Consider the following 21,886-nt stretch of genomic DNA (forward strand, 5'->3'; position numbering starts at 1 on the left):
GAGAGAATCTTTAGCAGGCTCCAGGCCTAGTGTAGAGCCCCTAAAGTCAACAGAAGCTCACAGAGGTTGTTCTGGGCAATAACTATCAGAATATTAACCAGAATGTCAACCCAGGACAGCCTTGCTCCAACGTCTGTGTTTTCTACTACTGGACTCTACCTTGTCTCCGATCTTGAATATAAATTTAAAATGAGAGACAGCTTATATTTTATGTAATGTTACCAATCTTATCTAAAAGAAAATGAATTCACGTGCCCAAAGAATCACAATTGTTTACTCATTCAATATTCCACAAGCAAGACTGTATTCTGGTAACATGTTAATGTTCTTCATCAAGAGGTTACTCTCCTAATTATCAATATGATTCAAGGAATGTTAAAAAATTCTCATTATAAATCTAAGTATCAGATAATAAACCATATGTCACGTGGAATTCTATTCTAGAAGACAGTGCTAACTCAATAATACTGGGATGGAAGACCTCACTATAAGAAATATTGAAATAAAAGGGGGGGAGACATTTAGAAGTTTAATGATAGATCTATCAACATAGGAGTTGTCACTTGAAAAAGAATGCATAGCCCGTAATCAGAAGGCAACATGTTATGCATAGATTATAATTAATTATTCCTACTATGTTTATAACCCATTAACTATTTTCTTTCAGCTTCTTTTCTCCGAGTTCCTTAATTATTGATGTATTCTGAGAAAAAAAGATCCTAACTGAAGGGAGTGTTGTCTTCATTTGTGTGTGTATGCACATGTGTGTTCATAACCCAGAGCCTCTTACGAGCCAGATCCGTTAGTCTCCAATCTGTACACACAAAGGGGTGGGTCAGACAACAGTGCAGGAGATTACAGTATGTGGAACTACAGAAATTCCTCTTCCAAGTGAGCATCAGACAGAGCTTTGCCAGGTTATCCTTAAACCTAATTAGAGGAGAAGACTGTCCATGGGGTATGCTTACAGACTCCAACTATGGACTCCCTGAAAAATCTCTAAAGGGTTAATTTAATATGTTTACGGTGCCAAATACAGCCAATACATCTAAACTACTCTGTTTGTAGCCTCTGTTTTTTTTTTTCACTTGTCACATCAAAAACTGTTAATCACAGTTAAATATTGATAGACACACTATTCATTCAAAGTGGGTGCGTAGGCTTTGAAGATGGGGAATCTAAACTTCACCCATATCTTCTGGTTGATTTACAATTCCCGAAAGCCAAGATATTATAAATAGAATAATGACTCTATATTAATCACCTACACACACATTCATTGAAAAACAGTATACTTTTCTGTAATTCTTTCCTTTTCCCTACGCTATGCTTGTTCTGATTGAAGAAATGTGATTGAAGACACCTTTTATGTCTGTTGGGTCTACTAACTAAAAATTTTGAGCTTGTCTTTTGTATGTCCTCTCCTGAATTACATCTTCCCTTCTGGTCATTTTTCTTGGATTTTACAAATGCATGTGTCCGTGATGCCAGAGGAGGGGGCCGGTTCTGCACTATAGATGTTTGAGAAACACTTATGTGGATGATTAGCAGCTGATATATACATCTCCAAATGACCCAGTTCCTAGTTACACTAGACTAACATGGTTCTATTTTTGTATTTGACACCTTAAGTTCTGAGAGCACTGACTAAGCCTTGGCAGGGATCGCTGGGAGTGCTAAGGACAAGGCAGCTGGCCTAGGAGAGGTGGTGAGTCACTCACCCCTGCCTGACTGTTCCCCTCAAGCCTGATGCTCTAGGGTGCTCCTGAGAGATTAAAAGGCTCAAGGCAAAATGGATTCAATGCACCATTCTGCCCCAGGTAAAGTGTGGGAGTAGCAAATTGGAGGACTTTTTACAAGGATCCTATAAACACTCTACTAAAAAGATAAAGACAGGGGCATTTGCTTCTCTCAGGTGTATAAGAAGGACATGGTGTATTTGAAGCAAAACTCATATGTGTTCCTGTAACTGAAACTGTTACCAACCATGACCTGGTAAATCACGTCTCCTGAGTGAAGTCACTGGCATTCAGTAGTTCTGAACACATCTGTGGGTCAGAGTCCAAGGCTCAACCTCAGCTTTTCTCATTGACTTTCGTGTGCCCTTGGGTCAGCCTTCTTTCTCTCTTTCTGCCTCACAGGGTTCCTTCTCAAAGGTTTGTTTTGTGAGGATGAAATGAGATAATACACATAGGGAAGGCCTTGTCCGAGTGCCCGGCACAAGTAAGCCATCACTGGTGGGTACGTGCAGTAGGAGGGCGCTAGTGATAAAAATAGTAACAGGAAGTGGCCACTTCTTGACTTAGGACAGGGGCTCCCAAGGCCTTCTTCTCCAGGATTCCTCACACAGGACAACCTGTCCCCAGCACAGGAGGTATGGATGGATGAAGGATAAACTGCTTTTCAGGGAACTGATGAATGGCGGAGGAGGAGGAGCACAGTGAGTCACAATATTGAACAACGACTATGCACTTTATTTAGAGGTATGAATGAACTGGGCCCCGTTCCACCTTTTACTATCTGTGTAGACTTGGGAAAGGCACTGGAGTACAGGCTCGGTGCCTCAGTGTCCTCAGTGATAGAGTTCTGTGCCACAGAAGTGTTATGAGGATTAAATGAGATTATATAAAAAGAGCTTGGGCCTGAGTCAGCCACCTAGAAAGTATTCTGTGATGAACTGTTAAACAGAAAAAAGAAAATTTAAGTACCTCCTAGGGCAGCCCCAGTGGCTCAGCGGTTTGGCGCCGCCTTCAGCCCAGGTCCTGATCCTGGAGACCTGGGACCAAATCCCACGTCAGGCTCCCCACATGGAGCCTGCTTCTCCCTCTGCCTGTGTCTCTGCTTCTCTCTCTCAATCTCTCTCTCTCTCTCTCTCTCTCTCATGAGTCGGTAAATAAAATCTTTTTTAAAAATAAATAAATAAAAAATACCTCCTGAAGGGGCACCTTCAGTTAAGCAACTGACTCTTCGTTTCAGCTCAGGCTGGGATCTCAGTCTGGCTCTGCACTCAGCAAGAAGTCTGCTTGTCCCTTTCCCACCCTCTCTGCCCTTCCTACCTCTCTATCTCTCTCAAAAAAGTAAATAAATCTTTGTTCTTTTAAAAGATTTTATTTATTTAAGAGAGAGAGCATACAAGGAGGGGGAAGGGTAGAGGCAGAGGGAAAAGTAGATTCCCCCCAAAGCAGGGAGCCCAATGCCGGGCTCGATCCCAGGACCCTGGAATCATGACCTGAGCCAAAGGCAGATGTTTAACCAATTGAGCCACCCACTAAATAAATCTTTAAAACAAAGAATAAATAAATAAAAAGTACTCCTAAAAATAAACAAAATAAAAATAAATAAAAAATAAACAGTTACCTCCTGGCGTTTCCCCTCTGTCATTATCACTAGCCCTTGGCTGCCTTCCTCTTCTCTCCAGTCTTAAGGTTGGGCTGCCCTAGAGACAAGCTCCTGGTCCTGTGTACTGGCTTCTTTGATATATGTTCACTCCTTTGAGAATCCCGTCAGGCTCAGGATTTCAAACGCCAGCTCTGTGCGGATGACCAAGCTGTCTCCTGAAGTCCAGACCCAGCCAGGATCCTGCCGCCTACTCATCCCTCTGCTTGTAGGTCTAACCTGGCATGCCTGTGACTGAGTCCCATCCCCTCCACCCACACCCCTCCCTTCTCACCTGAGAGGAAGTCTCTCCTCCCAGCCGCTCAGGCCAAAAGCCCCAGAGTCCCCTGGGACGGCTCTGGCCCTCACATCAACGTCTAACCCATCAGGGATCCTGTAGGTTCCACCTTCAGAATGGATCCAAGGATCTCAACCCTTCTGGGCGCTGGTCTTGCTTGGTGATTGTACTGGCCTCCGTGCAATACTGTGTCTATACTCCCTTAGGAGCCTGTTCTCCCAATGTCCAGGTGATCCTTTTACAAAGTCAATCAAAACACATGCTTCTGCACAGAACCTGATGGCTTCCATTCCACATGGTGAAGAGCCAGTCCCTACGTGGGCTTGTGTGGCCTTATCCTATGTAGGACATAGGATAGTGAGACTCCCCCTCACTGCTTTCGTCCTCATCTCTCCAGCCACACTGGCCAGGAACATACTGCCTGCATACCTTTGGTCCTATCTGCCTGAACTGTTCTTTGGCTTAGCTAATTCCTTCACTCCCCCACCCATAAGCCTTTGCTCAAATGTCATTTTTTCATCTTCCATGACAATTCTATTTAGTGAGTGAACTCCCCCTCACTCACCATTCCACTTCTTATTGCACAGAACCTTTCACCTTCTTATCTCCTCTATAATATTTACTCACTTAGTATGTCTAGTGTCAGGCATCTGGCATCCCCTCTGGGATGTAAGTTCACAGGGACAGGGATATTTCTGCATCTTGTTCACTCACGGATTCTGAGCACCGAGAGGGTGGTCTGACATATAGCAAGAGTCCAATACATATTTACTACATGAGTATCTGCAAAATATAATCCCCGAAGGGCTGGCTTATTGACTTAGAGATTGATAGACAGAGTGAGGATCTTGATGCCAACCTGCATTCTTCCTACCACACTTTCTGTCTCTGGTACTAAGCATATATTCACGCATCCCACCCTTTCAAGGGACACACTGCTATGCAGTCAAGTAATGTCAAATTGCTGTTGGAAGGTCATCACACAATTAGCATTTAAAAAGTACATTTACTAGGTCAGAGAGTTCGACAAATGACAAGGATTAGTAAACTCAGTTCATAAGTTTCCAGCAGTATGCTTAGATCACTTAGCTGAGTTTCCTTAAATAAGAATTCCTGCGCATGGGCCAAGTGACCAAATTGGATTCTCTTAGGCCCCTGCATAATCAGGTGACACAAGGAAGCAATATTTTCCTTAACATCATAACCACCAGAGCTTCGACAAAGCCTTTGCCACTTTGCCTCCTGTAAGAGGAGTTCATCCAGATAGCCTGACAGGTCTTGTCTCCTCTCCCAGTAACCAGAGAGACTTTGCCAGGAGAGAGAGTTTTACTCACCAGGATGAAGACAGTAAAGAATATGACAACAATCGCAGCTGTAATGAACAGCTTTTTCCTAGGAAACACAGCAGCAGGTAGGAGAAACACAAGCGCAAAGCAGATGGCACCTCGGAGCCCTCCATAGGCGATGATGAACTGATCCTTAAAGGTCAGGGGGATCGTCCGGAACCAGTTAATGACCTGAGTCAGGACAAAGACACCTGAGAATGAAAAGCAAAAACCAAAGAAAACAGATGGTGTGAGTCCAGAACACGAAACCAGTGAGACTCATTCTCTGTGCTTCTGAGACAGAACAAAGCATCTAACAAGCCCCACGGTCTTTTCACCCTTCCTTGGTGTTTGTTGTTCTGGGATAACGGGTGAAAACATGAACTCAAGGAGGCCAAGGGAGGTCAGTCTGATGGCAGAGTCATGAAGGTACTTGGGGATGAAAAGAATCCATGTGGAATGGGGGAGATGGGGAGGAGAGGAAGAGGAAGAAGATGAAGTAGCAGCAGCCAAGGGCAAGCCATGAGAAGAAGCAAGCCCCATTCTTCTAGTGAGTGTTGCCGGATGTCCCTTTGGGAAACAAGCACCATTACCCAGTGCTCGCCAGATGAGACAGAAGGCAAGTGTGAAGCACACGAAGGCCCAGTTCCACTCGTGGTTCTTCCCAACAGTGGACACGCCCATGAAGATGAAGATCAGGGTCTCGCTGACACTGCTCAGCATCTTCATGAAGTACTTGATGGTTGTGTAGGACTTTTGAGATACGTTTTCTTCCACATACTTATTCATAGTCATTGCACAAGCAGTGATTCTGCAAGAGAAGATACAGCTTCTATATAAACATGACAACGGGCCTAATCGGCATGTAACAGTCAGCATTTAAGAGCTAAGTGAGGCCTCTACCCTTCCGCCCGTCACTAGAACATGACTGGTTGATTTGTATAAATGAATGTGATTTGCGTCGTTGGGACCTAATTCTAGAAGTCTTCATCAGTACCAATTGGTTTGAAATTCTCGGCTCCGCCCAGCTTTGTAGTCTGTGGGCATCGGCACCTGCCAGCATCACAAAGAAAGCAGTCCACAATAAACTCAAAACCTACTAACTTCCTATAAAAGCAGTTTCATCTTCTCCATCCCTCTAGTGCCAAAAATGCTAAGGCATTGCCTAAACTTGAAACTAGTCTCATGCCTTTTCTCCCTTGCCACACCTCTCCTGTGCCCCCCCCACCCGCCACCATCTCATTGGTCACCAATTGTTTTTTACCCTTCATCCTGAGTATCTCTTGGATGCACTAACTCTTTTTTTTTTTTTTAATCCCAGTGCCTTTGTTTCCACTTCTGGAAAATTCACAATGTATTCATAGGTTCTGAGAACACCCAAAGAAAAGAAACTTTTTTTCCTGTTTCTCCCATAATCTCCAAAACTCCAGGACCACAGAGCTCTGATTTCCCCTCCAACCATATCTATTTTAATAGAGCATGTGCGCATTCTGGTAAGGGAATGCCCTCTCCACCCAGCATACACCATATGCCCTCTCCACCCAGCATACACCATATGCCTTAACTATAATTTCCCTAATACGCCCTGCTCTTTGCTATCTTCTTGCCTTACTCTGTGCATAAGCTCCTCTCTGTCTGAAATGCTCCCCTGACCATCTCAAAAGTCACCTACAGAGGGAAATTCAGTATGAGCTGGCTGACAGCTCATTCCAGGTTCTTTTTTTTAAGATTTTATTTATTTATTCATGAGAGACGGGGGGTGGGGGGGGGGGGCAGAGACATAGGCAGAAGGAGAAACAGGCTCCAAGCAGGGAGCCTGATGTGGGACACTATCCCAGGTCTCCAGGATCATGCCCTGGGCTGAAGGCGGCGCTAAGTGGCTGAGCCACCTGGGCTGCCCTCCCAGGTTCTATCTAAAGAGACACTGATACCAGACGTCAGCTGTAACAACATTTGTCTAGATATATCTCCTGAGGCAAGGCAAATAAAAAGTAAAAAACAAAAAATACTGAGACTATCAAAATGAAAAGTTTCTGCACAAGGAAGAAAGCAATCAATAAAACCAAAGGGCCACTTGCTGAATGGGAGATGTCTGCAAATGGCACAGCCAATAAAGGGTTAGTATCCAAAATATATAAAGAACTTATATATATTTTACTTATATATCAATACCCCCAAAACAAATAACCCAATTATAAATGGGCAGAAGACATGAACAGACATTTGTCCAAAGATGACATACAAATGGCCAGCAGACACATGAAAAAATGCTCAACACGACTGATCATCAGGAAAATGCAAATCAAAACCACAATGAGATATCACCTCACACCTGTCAGAATGGCTAAAATCAAAACCATAAGAAATAACAGGTTTGGCAAGGATGTGGAGAAAGGCGAACCTACCACGTGCTGTTGGTAGGAAGCCAAACTGGTACAGCCACTCCGGAAACTAGCATGGAGGTTCCTCAGAAAGTTAAAAATAGAACTATTCTATGACCCAGGAATCACACTAGTTGGTATTTACCTTAAAAATACAGAAACACTAATTCAAAGGGATACATGCATCCCCGTGTTTATAGTACCATTATTCACAATAGCCAAACTATGGAAGCAGCCCAAGTGTCCAACAACAGATGAATGCATAAAGAAGAGGTGGTATGTACATACAATCAAATAGTCCTTAGCCATAAAAATGAATGAACTCTTGCCATTTGCAACGACATGGATGGAGCTAGAGAGTATAATGTTAAGCCAAATAAGTCAGTCAGAGAAAGACAAATACCATATGTTTCACTCATATGTGGAATTTAAGAAACAAACAAGCAAAGGATAAAAAAAGACAAAGAGACAAACCAAGAAACAGACCCATAACTATAGAAAACAAACTGATGGTTAGTGGAGGGGAGGCAGGTGGGGGAATGGGGAACATGGGGGATGGGCATTAAAGAGTACACTTATCATGATGAAAGAAAAGTTAAATGATAAAAAAATGTATACATAGACATGGATATTAGAAAGTACCAGAGGACTTCATTATCAGAAGGTGTTCTAGGTGAAGGAAGACAGAATTTGAGTGAGCGTCTGCCTTCCATGAGTGATGATCACCATGCTATAAGCCAACTACTGGTCATGATCTGTCAAGTTTTCCCCATTCTCGTAACTTCAGAGCTACAATGACCCTAAATGCACCCTGCTCCCAAACACTGCATGTAGTCCTCCTGACCCTGAGATTTTATTTTTATGTTAGGAAAATCCTCCTACTGCAAGCATAAGGAAAGGAAGAAGAACACAAACCCAAGGGCTCTCTGAGTGAAGACCTAAACGGGTAATCATGAACATATTTCCCTGCAAAAAAAGATCGGTTTCATACAAACAAACAAATATAAATTTGTTTGTGTGCCCCTATTAAGAGAAAACAAAGACCCCACCAGGTCAGGACTCATGCATTTAGCCAAGATGTCACTGCCCCCAGAATGAGTGGGTACTTCTTTTGGGTGTTTATGAGGGAGGAATGCATAATTCATGTGGTTCCCACAAGAATGAGTGCCTTATTACATAAGCCAATAAATTTCAGCAACCACAAACACAGGGCAAAGCCTTGAATAGCTGAGGGCTTATATAATAATAGTCAACCTTTATAGCACCCCTGCTCTGTGCCAGGTACTATGCAAGCGCTTGGTGTGGATTATGCCAGTTAACTTCATTACAAGCCTCTGAAGCAAGTTCTGTTATCATTCCCATTTTACAGACGAGAGAACAAAGGCAGACAGAGGTCCACTTATTCAAGATGACACTGCTAATAAATGGTGGTGCCAGGATTTTGACTCAAGCAGTCGGACTCAAAGCCAGCACCGCCGAGCTCTGTCCAAGCTCTCAGTGAGCCTGGTTACCTCTGATGGGGAAGAAGTCTTACTCCTCTGCCAAGCCCTTGCTCATCCTTTCTCAAGTGCAAGACTATCTGTATTAGGTTCCATCAGCTGCAGTAAGAAATTAGCCAGAACTTAGTGACTACAACACAGACCTATTGTCTTTCACTTTCAGGGGTCAACAGTCTAAAACCACTTTCACTGGGCTAAAATCAAGGTGCTGATAGGGCTCTGTGCCTTCTGGAGGCTCTCGGGGAGATTTCTCACTTTTTTTCTCACTTTTTTCCAGTCTAGAGGCTGCTCCCATGCCTTAGCTCACCTCTGCCTCCTTGGCCACATCTCCCTCTACCTGGACCTTCCTACTACCCTCTCCTCAGTGTCTGTGTCATACTATCCAACCACTCACCTAATCCAGTGTCATCTCCCCATCTCAAGACTCTAACTTAATCACACCTGCGAAGTCCCTTCTGCCATTAAGGTAACATGTTTACAGGGAGGGTCTAGGGATGAGAATCTTTAGGGGCCCGTATTCAGCGGATCACACTATTGCTGGATTCACCTCCCTGGTTTGATGGGCACAATCAAGCATGTGTCTCCAGAGAAGCGTGGCCAGGGCTGCTCCAGTGTGCTTGGTGACAGAGCAGCTAACAGATGCTCTGTCATGCTGACTAGAGCCTCCACCAGCAGATAAGAGACAGGGGAGAGCAGAAGGGCACGTGGCATCTCTCTGAGTAAGCCTACGCTAGGGCATCTTGCCAGCCCCCCACTGGAATAAAAACCATTGTTAACTACGGTTTTGAACATCTTCTCCTTTCATATCTTGGTTTGATTTTTCCTTAACCAGACTTGAAAATGTAAGATTCACCCAATATGAAGGCAAAAGCCCAATTAAACTGATTAAGATTCTAAAGAATATATTTTTATAAAAAAGAGAGAGAGAGAGAGAGAGAGATACCCACCAACACAAACTAATGGGCTTCTCCTAAATTTTATCAAGTTGAAGATTTGTAACAAAAATAAATTATAATGGTCATATTACCTCCTGACATGCTCTAATGCTATGCAAAAGGTGCCTCCAAATGATTTTATTACAAAGCATTTAAGCTTAGAGACAAATACAGAGAATAAACACCAAAGTACCCACTACCCAGCTCTTTCTAATCCTTTTATTTTTTAAAATAAAACATCAGCTTTAGAGTTTAAATCCCTATGTTTTTCATACTACCCCATCTCCCTCTCTCCCTCCTGGCATTGGCTTTTCTTTTTATCATTCAAAAAGCGATTTTGGAAAGGCTGGAGAATATTGTTTCTGTGTATATGATAAACATTTCCCTCTAAGACCATCAGTCAGTGGGCAAAATGTAAACCATACGGGTAAAGAGTAATTTTCAGTTCATTATGTGAGCAATTCAATAAAAATTCTACTCAGAAATTATCAAAAATAAAGCTTTGGTGTAAGAATAAAAAGAATAAATGAATTTTACATGAATGTCCACAGGATCGATTTCCATTGCTCTGTGTCCTTAACGTGACACCAGCGGTGATGCTCATGTCTGCCAGACACCTTGCTGTAACTTAAAGCTATTTCCTACCAGCACAGTGAGACCCTGCAGAGAGAAGAATGGCCCCAGTGGGTACCAGAGGCCTCTGCATCTGGTAGTGCCCTGTTCAGGAAGCCTAGGTGTGTCTACGACATTGATGCGCTCTACGGGCTGGGGACAAATGCTCCAAAGGTCCCTGTTCTGGTCTGCCACATACAGCTTAATGCACATGGCCCCTCAAGCAAAGGCCAGGAGGTGTTTTCATTGCAAAGGTTTTTTGTTGTGGTATACTCTGACCTGAAGCCAAACCACCTCCCTGCAATATCATCGCAAGTACACAAAACTACCAGTTAGGGAGGCAAACACAATACAGTCTCCCAGAAGTAGAGAAGAAGAGAAACCTTTCTCCCTCTGCATTGATCATCATCTACAGCTATTAGTCTTGGTACCATAAATTTGCTTCTTTATTTTTCTAAAAGAACTACATGAGACTTATGAGATGGGAATGGTTCTGGCTGGTGTCTGACTGCCCTCAGTCTCACTGGGTCCAAAGTGCCTGGCCAGGAGTGTCCTTGGGGACAAGGTCATGTCAAAGCATATCCCAGATCCACTGTCTTTACAGAGAAGTGGGATTTCTTCCTCCATCAGCAATGGAAACCCATGAGGATTTCATGCCTGAAATCCATGGCTTTTCATTCTGAACATCGATGCGTTAGATAATATCCACAATAGAATAATAACCTAAAGAGACTCTTTACATTTTAGAAAATTCTAGTTGAATTTTTTTCTTTAAAGATTTATTTTCCTGAAAGACAGAGAGAGAGAGAGAGAGAGAGAGAGAGAGAGAGAATGCACATATGAGTGAGAGAGGGAGAGTGAGAGAGAATCTGAAGCAGCCTCAGCACCGAGCACAGAGCCCAATGCAGGGCTGGATCTCACGACCCTGGGATGACAACCTGAGCCAAAATTAAAAGCCAGACACTCAACCAACTGTGACACCCAGGCACCCTTCCAGTTGAACTTCTTAACTCTAAAGATCCTTCATATATAGAACTATTGCCCTTTAGCAATATGACCTTACTTTTACTTGCCTATGTCACTGAGTCGTCCCCCTCTTTCCACGCATGTCTCTCTTTACTAGTCTCCATATTTAGCTAATAGGATTATGAAGAACCATTTAATATCAACCAACATTTTCTTAGCATCTACTCTGGGTTGAGTTCTGTGCTGGGGTTAGGGAAGATAAAATCAAGTAAGACACAGCTTCTACTTTCAAGGGTTCACAGTCTCAGAAGAGAAAGGGTCACAAAAATATCGTGATAGAACAGTGCAAATGTCAGCAATGGAGATGAGAAACAAGGCTTTGGGAGCACAGGGAAGGAAACCACTACCTCTGCCACAGAAGGGGGTCCCTTTGAGCAACATCTCCATGGCTAAGTGAAGAGCTCACCAAGCAGGAAGAAGAAAGCCAAGAAAATGAAGTGGCCATGTGCAAAGGCATGAAAGAAAGCAAGAGACAGGTTGGCATACTCAGGAAATGGGCACTGATTCTGTTAGCCAGAGAAGAGAGGGATGATAATGTTAAAGGGCAAGGATGAAAGGAAGTAGGGGCCGGATGATGACAATGATACAGCTATATGCTATGTATGCTTAGGAGTTTCAACTTTATTCCAGAGGCTGGAGGGATAAAGTGAGAGTTTATCTTTGATCATATAATTAATGCCTATCCCCAAATCAACTTACAGTTTCATGAGAAAAAAAAAAAGGGTCATTGATGTTTAGCATAGTGCCCAACAGGTCATTAATATGATTTGAATCAATGATTGCATTGAAGAATTGTTCATGGGGATGGTGTTGTGGTGTGGACAGATTTTGTGTTCTAGAAAGAGAACCCTGAAGGAATTATGGGGAACATATTTGGAGGGACACAAAACTAGAGGCAGGAGTCAACTCATTTCCTGCACTGGTCTTCATTTTGTTTGCAGAATCCATTGTAGCACCTACCTGGTCCACAAAATATCCCAAAATATGTCTCTGTTTTGACAGGTGTCAGCTTCTATTCTGTGGGGCCACATGGAAGTAAGGTATGTGCAGAATGCATGGGTACTTTCTGCTTTGTTATTACCTTACCTCACATCACATCTCAACATAAGTGTATGGTGATTATCACCAATTTAGAGACCGAGAAGCTAAAGCACTATAATTAGCGGTTTTTACGTTCACCAGCAGTTGAGGTTTTCTTCATCGCTATGTCATGCTATATACAGCACACAAGAAATTTATGCCAGCTAATACCATCTCAGCAGTGTCTTTGGGGGGTAAAAATAGACTTTGTATTTAGATGATCTGTCATTTGACGATTTCTGTATAGAAAAATTTCAACAAACACTTTTCTCTGTACTACTCTGTGAGTCCATCCCATCAGTCCATGAAGCCACTCTTCCATAAATGTTCGTTTCCTTCTACCAGAATGTATGCGTTGAAAGAGCAGGACTAGCATTCATCTACACTTACCATGGTTCCCTGCATGTCATGGTACTGAGATGCAGGTTCAAATTATACTGGCTGATTTTAGTTTAATGAAGGTCCAGAACCCTTCATTTAGATGGCTGTGATCTGTAGAACCAAAGGGACCAGCATTAATAAACTGAAGGCAGGTAGAGACAGCAGATTGCTGGTTGTGAAGATAAACAATATATATCTTGTCTGTTTATGTTCATGAGGTGAGGCCATGCCTCAGGGAATTCAGTTTCTAAATACAAGTGCTTTCATTTTTTTAAGGTGTGGTCAATTCTCTAATTTCCATTCCCAGATGAGGAGAGGTCTTCTGTAATCAGAACTGCTTAGAATTTAAGTTAAACAGATAAGAAGAATGTTGCAAAGTTCTTTTGCTCCTATTCTATCTCTATGTATGAACTTAAAAAGTATGGATCCAATTGTAGAGAGTCCAAATACGGTCCAAATAGAGTTGTATATTCTCAATAAAGACTTTGCCAGATATGAAAGCATACTCCACTAATCAGTGTTAAGCATTAGGACTGACAAAGGACAATTAAAAAGCTTTCTCTGCATTGATTAAAGCCAGGTCTTATGGTAACTCAGGGTAAACTGTATGCTCTCAAGTATTCACTTATGTGAGGTTAATTACTAAATTCCAAGGCATGAATTTACCATATAATGGATCACCTCTTCTAAGAAAGCTGACAACCAAGAGAGAGTCTGATATATGAAAAAAAAAAAAGCAAACAAAATTTGTTTTTGTTTTGTTGTTGTTTTGTTTTGTTGTTTTGTTTTTGAGAGAGTGAGAGTATGTGAGTGGGGTAGGGGCAGGGGCACAGAGAGAGAGAGAGAGAGAATCTTAGGGAGGTTCCATGTCCAGCACAGAGCCCAATATGAGGTTCAATCTCATGACCTGACCTGAGATCATGACCTGAGACAAAATCAAGAGTTGGACACTTAACTGACTAAGACACTCAGGGGTCCCCAAAATTTGTTTTTGAGAGGATTCAAGCATAAAAATTAAACTTTTCTTAAAATACAAAAAAAAAAAAAGGAAACTTAAACTATGATAAATGCCTGATTATTCATATAGTCTTGCCCTTTTCCCAGATTTTCCACATCTCTTGTCTCTTCTTCTTTATAGGTTTTCAACTCAATTCAACTAATGTTTACAGTTCACTTACTGACACATAAGTCAGTCATGATTTTATGGAAAGAGCACATACAGAAACACAGCTCACCGTCAATAGTGTAATGACACACAAAGCATCAAAGGACCCACAGAGTCCACTGACTTTAGTTGGAAAATGTTGGCAAAGGCTTTGTGTTTCTTTTATAAAAGTATGGCTTTTCTTTAATTATTAGATATTCTTGGAAAAAATGCAAATTCCTGGGCTCCATCCCAGACCTATAGAATCAGAATCTCTGGCTGGGCCCTGAACTTCTGTAGATGTTAACAACCTTTCCAGGTGATTCCTAAATACATCCAAGGCTGAGGAAAGCAAAAGGGGTTATAGGCAGCAGGTTCAGGGGAGGAGAAGTGAATGAGGGAGAGCTGAAACTTGAATCATTTTATTTACAATTTTATTGAAGAGTGAAAATAAGGGCCAACATGAGATGTGAGGACTTCATTGTACTTTACTACCTAATTTTTCTTTCCCTTCTCCCAATTTCCATTACTTGTTCTGGGTGCAGGCTCCATCTCCTCTTGCCTGGATTAGTAGGTAGGAGTCTGCACACATTCCTTTCCTGACGTGTCTCCACCCGGGTGCCTTCACCCTGCTGCCAGCAGCTCTTCGTCTCCTTCTACCCAGACAGGGATTCCCTGGCCCTGGGGGCATCCAATGAGCCCAAGGCCATGACGGCCACTGTCACTTCAGAGTGCTATGAAAACACTATCAGTTTTCTATGTAATGACGCAAGAAAGCTTTGGAGGCACTCCAATCTTCACTATGAAACAGATGTACAATGTGTCACCTCTTTGCTCAAAGCTTCCAAAGTTCTCGACTACCTACAGAACAAAACACAGCTAGGCCAAGCCTCTACTACCTTTCTCAGCACCCTGAGGCTCCACTCCCTGGATGTACCAGAGCTTTTCAGTTTGGAGTCCTCAGCCCCACACCAGCCTCAACACATAGTGTCCTTCTCTTCATCACTGAGGCTTCAACTCAGTATATCACCAGGCCAACCCCCACCATACTATAAAGGACTGAGGCTTCCCTGATACCTTGTCCTCAACATAGATTATGAGGCTGGTCCACTCAAAGTAAATTTAACTTGACTGCCTTCTACCAGTACTTCTCATGCCACAGGGCTGGTCAAGTGACACCATCTGATCCAATCACAGCTCTCCAAATCCCTGAGCCAATCACAATCCTTCCTTTGAAATGTCCTTTGACAGGAGCTGGCAGGTAGAACTCTGTACTCTGTAGTGACAAGAGCTGCAGAGGTATGAAGCTCAATCTGTGAGCCTTGTTTGATGTTTTAGAGATGGTTGGCCCAGCAGAAGGAAGATGAGACACAGAGAGAAGTGGTTCTGGCCTGGGGTCCATTCACCCCAAAATGAATTTATTTATATGAGCCAATGAACCTGGTCTGATTTGTGCTTCCCTGAGTAGCCAATAATCTGGTTTGATCTGGGTTTCCCTTGCTCACACAGAGCCTCCCTCTACTGTCTGAGCTTGAGCTCCTGCTTACAACGATCCCAGGTGACTCGACTTCTCTTGACTAGCTGAGGATTAACTGTGAGGGTGCACATGGGAAAAAGAATCTTGGACACTTGACCAGGTCCCCTGGGAACATCATAAAAGACTCGAGATATGATTGATGTAAGGGAAAAGTGGCAGAAAAGAAGAAAGCACACTGAGAGAACACACTACATCGCATCAAAAGGAGCGACTCGCAGCTGCTCTGTGCCTAAGACACTAACAGAAAATGCCTCTGGGTTTACACCAGGCTAGCTTCCTCCCCCACACAGAGAACTGCTGAGAAGTACACCAAGATTTGTTAAAGCAAGTGAAAGAGAAGCAGGTTTCCTTAGGGCACCTATCCTGTTCTTGAAAGAGCCCATCTTGACCCCCATGGCTGAACTCGCTGATGAAGGGAATGGCACCCTAACTTGTGTCCAAAGGCCGGTGTCCTACTCAGAAGGACTAGCTGGGAAGTACCTACACGTGTCCTCTCAGTATCAGCTTTCTGAAAAGATTTTCATTAAGACAAAAAAGGTAATTACTTCTCAGCAATTATACAACATTTACATTTCCGATTTACAGTCCTATTGCTAATATTTTGGCCTATGTATTACTAGGAAATAATTTTAGCCTTACTATTGCAATTTACTTACACCTGAAAGTCTGAAAGAGGGAAATTCTACTTTAAATAGCTCGGGACAAAGAGTAACCTAATGATACAATGACATACTCATTTTTACTTAAACACTAAGAATGGTTAAGAAACAGTCAAAAGAAAAAAATGAGAATAAAACCAGTATTATCCAGTTGCTTGTTATTATCTAGAACCTCCATTCCTCAAAAAGATCTCAGGGAAGGGGTCCTTAGTTCAGGAGAAGTTGTTAAAGTTGCATGTAATTTGAATTCACCAGGCAAATACCAAATGCGTTCCCTAGAATAAAGGTGCTTGAAAATGACATACCTAAGAGCCATGAGTGAGGAAAGCCCCAAATTAAATTATAGCATTTTATTCGTTTGCTCTTAAGAAGTAATCCGTAAAATGTGTTTCACAAAATGAAACTATCTTTTTTTTTTTATGAAAAAGAGAGAGGGGGGCGAGGCAGAGAGAGACAATATTAAAACAGGCTCCATGCCCGGCACAGCACAGGGCTTGATCTCAAGACTCTGAGATCATGACCTGAGCTGAAAATCAAGAGTCAGATGGTTAACTGAGCCATTCCCAAGGGATCCCAAAATGAAACTCTCTTATGCTGGCATTTATTGTAACAGCTCTTTTTAATTTTTATACTATTTTCAGGTACTATGAAATACCCCATATGCTATTTCCTGCATTCTTACCGTATCTGGAAATACCTAATTACAAACTGTGTAAGTGAATCATATACCACTCCTGTGGTTGACAATTCACGGACTATATGAATGATATTCCCCATATAGATGATTATGATGTTCTTAATGTTCTTTTACTTATAAGAAGATGAGGCATAAAAATATATTATTTTGAACATTGAATAAATATAATTTCACTTTGTGAAAAATGGGAAATATCCAACCTCACGGACTCTGTTTCAACGGACTTTGCTCATTCCTATAGCTATGGCAACTTGTTCTCAGGGAGAGTGCCGTCCCTCAGCCAGGTTTTGAAGAGTTTATATCACAACCACCAAATGTGGATCTTGGGGTAACATTTTTCCTTTGTTCACAGTTGCTTCTGCCTTCCCTTCAGTTATTCCTCTTTTGCTTTCTAATCTCCCCTACTCTCAAAGAAATGTTCTTTATAAACAACATGATTAACATCGATGAAGGGAATGCATTTCTATTCTGTTTTTTCCTCCATCTTTTCATGTTTTTTTTTCTTTTACTTCATCAAGAGGGGAAAAAAACATATTTCAACAAGTCTTCAAATATCCAAATAGCAAAAACTAAAAACTAATGGTGAGCCCTGGAGAAAAATGGTAATAAAAATATATAACACAAGTCATATTTATATTTTTAAATTTCCTAGTAGTCATGGTTAAAAGTATAAAAACAAACTGGTGAAGCTGATTTTCATAATGTATTCATTTTACTCAACAAATTCCATGTCAACATGGAATCAATATAAAAATCATTAATGGGAATTTCTATAATCTTTTCCTACTAAATCTTAAAAATCTGGTGTAGATTTTAAACTTAGAGTACATCTCACTTTAGACTAGCCACATTTGAAGGACTCAAAAGCCATACGTCATTGATGGTCATCATGCTGGACAGCAGCAAGGAAAAACGTGACAGGCCACTGATTCTGCACCTTCTTCAGAAAAACCAAGCAAATGCTGGAGTCTATCAACTGAATCTATTTAATTTAACAGTTTAAACCATAAAAATAAATCCGAGTAATTTCATGAACCACTTCCACTACTCTGAACAAATATGGCATGATCTCATTCATGTAGGGGAACTAAAAAAACCAAAGTCATAGGGGCGCCTGGGTGGCTCAGTCCATTAAGGTCCAATGCTTGATTTTGGCTCAGGTCATGATCTCAGGGTCATGGGCTCGAGCCCCGAGATGGGCTCCATGCTCAATGTGGAGGCTGCTTGTCCCTCTCTCTCTCTGCTCCTCCCCCCGCCCTCTCTCTCTCTCTCTCAAATGAATAAATAAAATCTTATATATAAAAAAAAAAAAAACCAAAGTCATAAAAACAGAGAGTAGACCAGTTGTTATCAGGCGCAGAGAGCTGTGGGGTGGTGGGGGGAGGAGATGAGGGAAATGGATAAAGGTGGCCAAGTATACAAACTTCCCCTATAAGATGATTGAATAAGTTATGGGATTTAATGTACAGTATGGTGACTATAGTTAATAATATGGTATTGCATACTTGAAAGTTTCTAAGGGATTAGATCTCAAAAGTTCTTACCACACATACAACAGCCACTGTGGGATGTGATTGATGTGTTAGCTAACTTAATTGTGGTAATCATTTTGTAGTATATACATATATTAAGTCATCATGCTACTTTAAACGTACGCGTGCCAGTTATAAAGCTACAGTGTGTGTGTGGGGGGGGGGGAAGTTTACACTTTCATATTCCCTTCTGCCTTTTCTAGTTTTATCCCTCAATTGAGGCAAAGTTGTACAAAAGGAAAAAAGAAATAAAAGACATATGAGTGGTAATAAAAAAATAATAATAAGCTTTTCATTTGTTTGTTTTTACTGTTCCTTGAATGTGCCCAAAAATTAAGGAAGATAATGATTTATTTTCTCATTACTTGACTAATCTCATGCCTCATTTTACTACCTCTTTCCAAACCCCCACCATTTAGCATTTGTGTTTCAGGTGGTCACATGAGATTTGAAAGAGGTCAGTTTGGGCCAGTCAGAGTCACAGTGAAGGCATGCACCAAAATCAAAAATAAAGCTTTGATTTGCCAAGGCAATAGAAGGTATAATGAGCCAATGAAAAGCGCAGAGCCAATGAAACCCAGAACCGGAGATCTAAGGCTACCATCTTGGTCCCCTCTGTCCTTCCATCCAAACTCTACTCTCCCTGCTTTTCTTCAGAACCCAAAGGGTTGATGCTGTGAGTCAAGTGGCACTGCATATTTGAAAGTGTGTGATAACCATGATGCTCTAATTCTGAGGGCTAGAGCAGGATACAATGTGAGTTAACATAGCAGAACAACAAAAGTATGGTCTGAACTTCTTCCTACTTCATCTCCACTCCCACTCCCCTCTCTCCTTCCCTCAATAAAGGAGCCCCCATTATAAATACCGTGCACTGCTCTTGAGAAAACATACCCTGTCACCTAGAGCAATGAAGGATATGAGAGTGGGAGGCTCTTCCTGGAATTGTGTTTACTGAAACCCCAAGCATCAAAGTCTAAATAATTTTCACTTCAGTAGGTTAGATGGGTAGATGTGTTTTTTGGAACAAAGACATGGTAAATGTAACCAAGGATTGATGCTTGTTAATTGTGGCATAAAGATTTGTATCCTAGCCTGCTTATTCAGCTGGGAGATGTTCTATGTAAATCTGAGGTATACATCAGAGCCCTAATGAGAGGACAAGAATTTTTGTCAGGCTCGTTCACAATCACTTGTGCGTTAAGTGTCACTATCTGTCAGGAACCTACCAATTTGTCCAATTCATACATGCCAAACAGCTGACATCATACAAAATACTAAGATACACTGGATTGTACCGGATGAATCTGAAAATCTGAAATTATTGTTAAAGAAGTGTGGTGCCCAGCATTATCAATGCCTCATTCTTACTGTGCAGCTGATGTGAGGGTGCACCAAAGCATTCCCTGGGAGTGACCTTTGGGGCAGTGTTGATAGCAGTGAGACATTTTAGAGACTCAGAGGGAAGCCTGTGGTAGAGGCCAGAGCTGGTACCTGCCTTAGAAATGGTTATAAGCTTTGCCAGTCACATTTTGGAACTTTGTAATAGTTGATATTTTATAAAACAGAGTACCTCTCTGTTCATTTAGCTTATGCTGTTAGAAATAAGAATATACTTTGCTTATTTAGAATCAATTTCTGTCCATCTCTATATCCCAAAATGTTAGTGTTACAAGCTCTAAAGTGCTATAGGGAAACACGGCTTAGAGAGGAGGAAGGTGCAAGTATAGATAGGCTGCAACATGCATGCCTAAAAGCTGAGTGGCACCAAACCTGGGCCTGTCCTTAGAGCATCCCTCGTCCATTCTTGACCTGCCCTGCCTCAAGAGCTCCAGCTGGCCTGCAATGAAACCAATAACTAACTTTCAAGTGTTGGCTGCAGGATAAGCTAATTCTTATGCAACAGACACAGTACTTAAAGGCCATTTCTTCCTTGTGTGTGTGTGGGGGGGGGGGCAGGGGAAGAGTATGAGGGAGTACATTTGAAGTTTGAAGTTCAAACTAGAAATAAGCTGATGTGATCTGCTTGCCCTCTGTTTCAACAGGCTTTAAGACCAATTGGATTTGCATGGAGGCCAAGCCAGAGAGTATATAATAGCTGATGACTTGTAGGCAGGCAAGTATTTATCCAGGTTACATTATCCAGATTGATTTGTTACAGCTCCAGGTCATATTTGTACACTGAGAAAAACATTCAGTAAACATGAGACAAATCTGGGAAAAAAACTAATAAAAGAATCCTGTATTCTATACATATAAATATACATATATCTGTACCTACATAAGAAACTTGTATAAGGTTTTATGATTGTCCTTCAATGTCGTGTACATTTTCTCCCCATAGGGACCAGGTGGAAGCTTCAAAATGGTGAATGGAGACATGCTTTCCTATTTTTCTCCAAGTTTGAAATGGATGACAATTACCAGCTCATACAGAAAGAAACAAGAAGGAGAGAGAATCTGGTCTTCACATCTTCAGCAGTGACTGCCTTAGTCCTGCTAGCGTGGCCTGCTCCTAGATTTCATGCCTGAGCTTACCATTCTGGAAATTCCTGCTGAAAGTCTCACTTAAAAATTTTCATTGAAATGTACTTGCTTTTCTTAAGTGGATGCTAGGACACGTGCTGGCCTGGCCTGACAACTAGAGACCTGTGGTCTAGGCCCAACTTCCACAGACTTGTCCGTAGCCATGTTTTTTGCCCATCTGAGCCTCAATTTACTCATTCATCAGACAGGACTAATATTTACCATTTCCTATTTTCTTTACTGCTAGAATAATTGAAACAGCAAATGGAAAACATCTTATATACCCCCCAAGAGAGGGAAGACTAAGGAATTATGAATCTGTGAAAACAAATAAGTGAGCCACCTGAGTGGCTCAGCTGGTTGAGCATCTGACTCTCGATTTCTGCCCAGGTCATGATCTCAGGGTCATAGGATTGAGCCCTACATCAGGCTCCATGCTCAACACAAAGTCTGCTTGTCCCTCTCCCTCTGCTCCTCACCAGCTCCACCTTCCAAGCCCCAACCCCACTCATGCTCTCTTCCCCCCTCAAGTAAACAAATAAATAAAATCTTTTTAAAAAGTTAGAAATATTGGGTGCTTACTCTCCTATCCAAAGGATGACCTAGCCATTTTTTGAAATGCCTGGAGCACCTCAAAGAGAAATCCACATACTCCACAGGCTGCAAGCTGCTGTGGAGACCAAGCATCCCCTCCTTTGTGACCCTGTATTTTTGATGTCTTATTGACTACAATACAGGACACTGTGCTGGGGTACAGGTGAGGACCAGAAAAGGTGCCTGCCATTCACAAGAAGGGAATAAAGTCCTATTTCAGTTCACTTCTTTATGGATCTGATTTAAGGAATTTTTTGGAGGGGAGGGAGAATCATCTTAGACATT

At 41.9% G+C, this 21,886-nt stretch overlaps 1 protein-coding gene across 2 annotated transcripts in view; it reads right to left on the bottom strand.

The window, feature by feature from the left end:
• Positions 1–21,886, bottom strand: part of SLC9A2 (solute carrier family 9 member A2) — a 97,126-nt gene that overhangs the window by 29,195 nt on the left and 46,045 nt on the right. For both annotated transcript variants that reach the window (XM_077914920.1, XM_077914921.1), the window contains exons 4-5: positions 5,592–5,809; positions 5,008–5,210 (exon numbers count right to left, since the gene is read on the bottom strand). In XM_077914920.1, coding sequence (XP_077771046.1) covers positions 5,008–5,210; positions 5,592–5,809 — 421 coding nt within the window. The remainder of the gene's footprint in view (positions 1–5,007; positions 5,211–5,591; positions 5,810–21,886) is intronic.

The sequence above is a fragment of the Canis aureus genome, chromosome 11 (genome assembly GCF_053574225.1).
Source record: "Canis aureus isolate CA01 chromosome 11, VMU_Caureus_v.1.0, whole genome shotgun sequence".
Taxonomy (NCBI): Eukaryota; Metazoa; Chordata; class Mammalia; order Carnivora; family Canidae; genus Canis; species Canis aureus.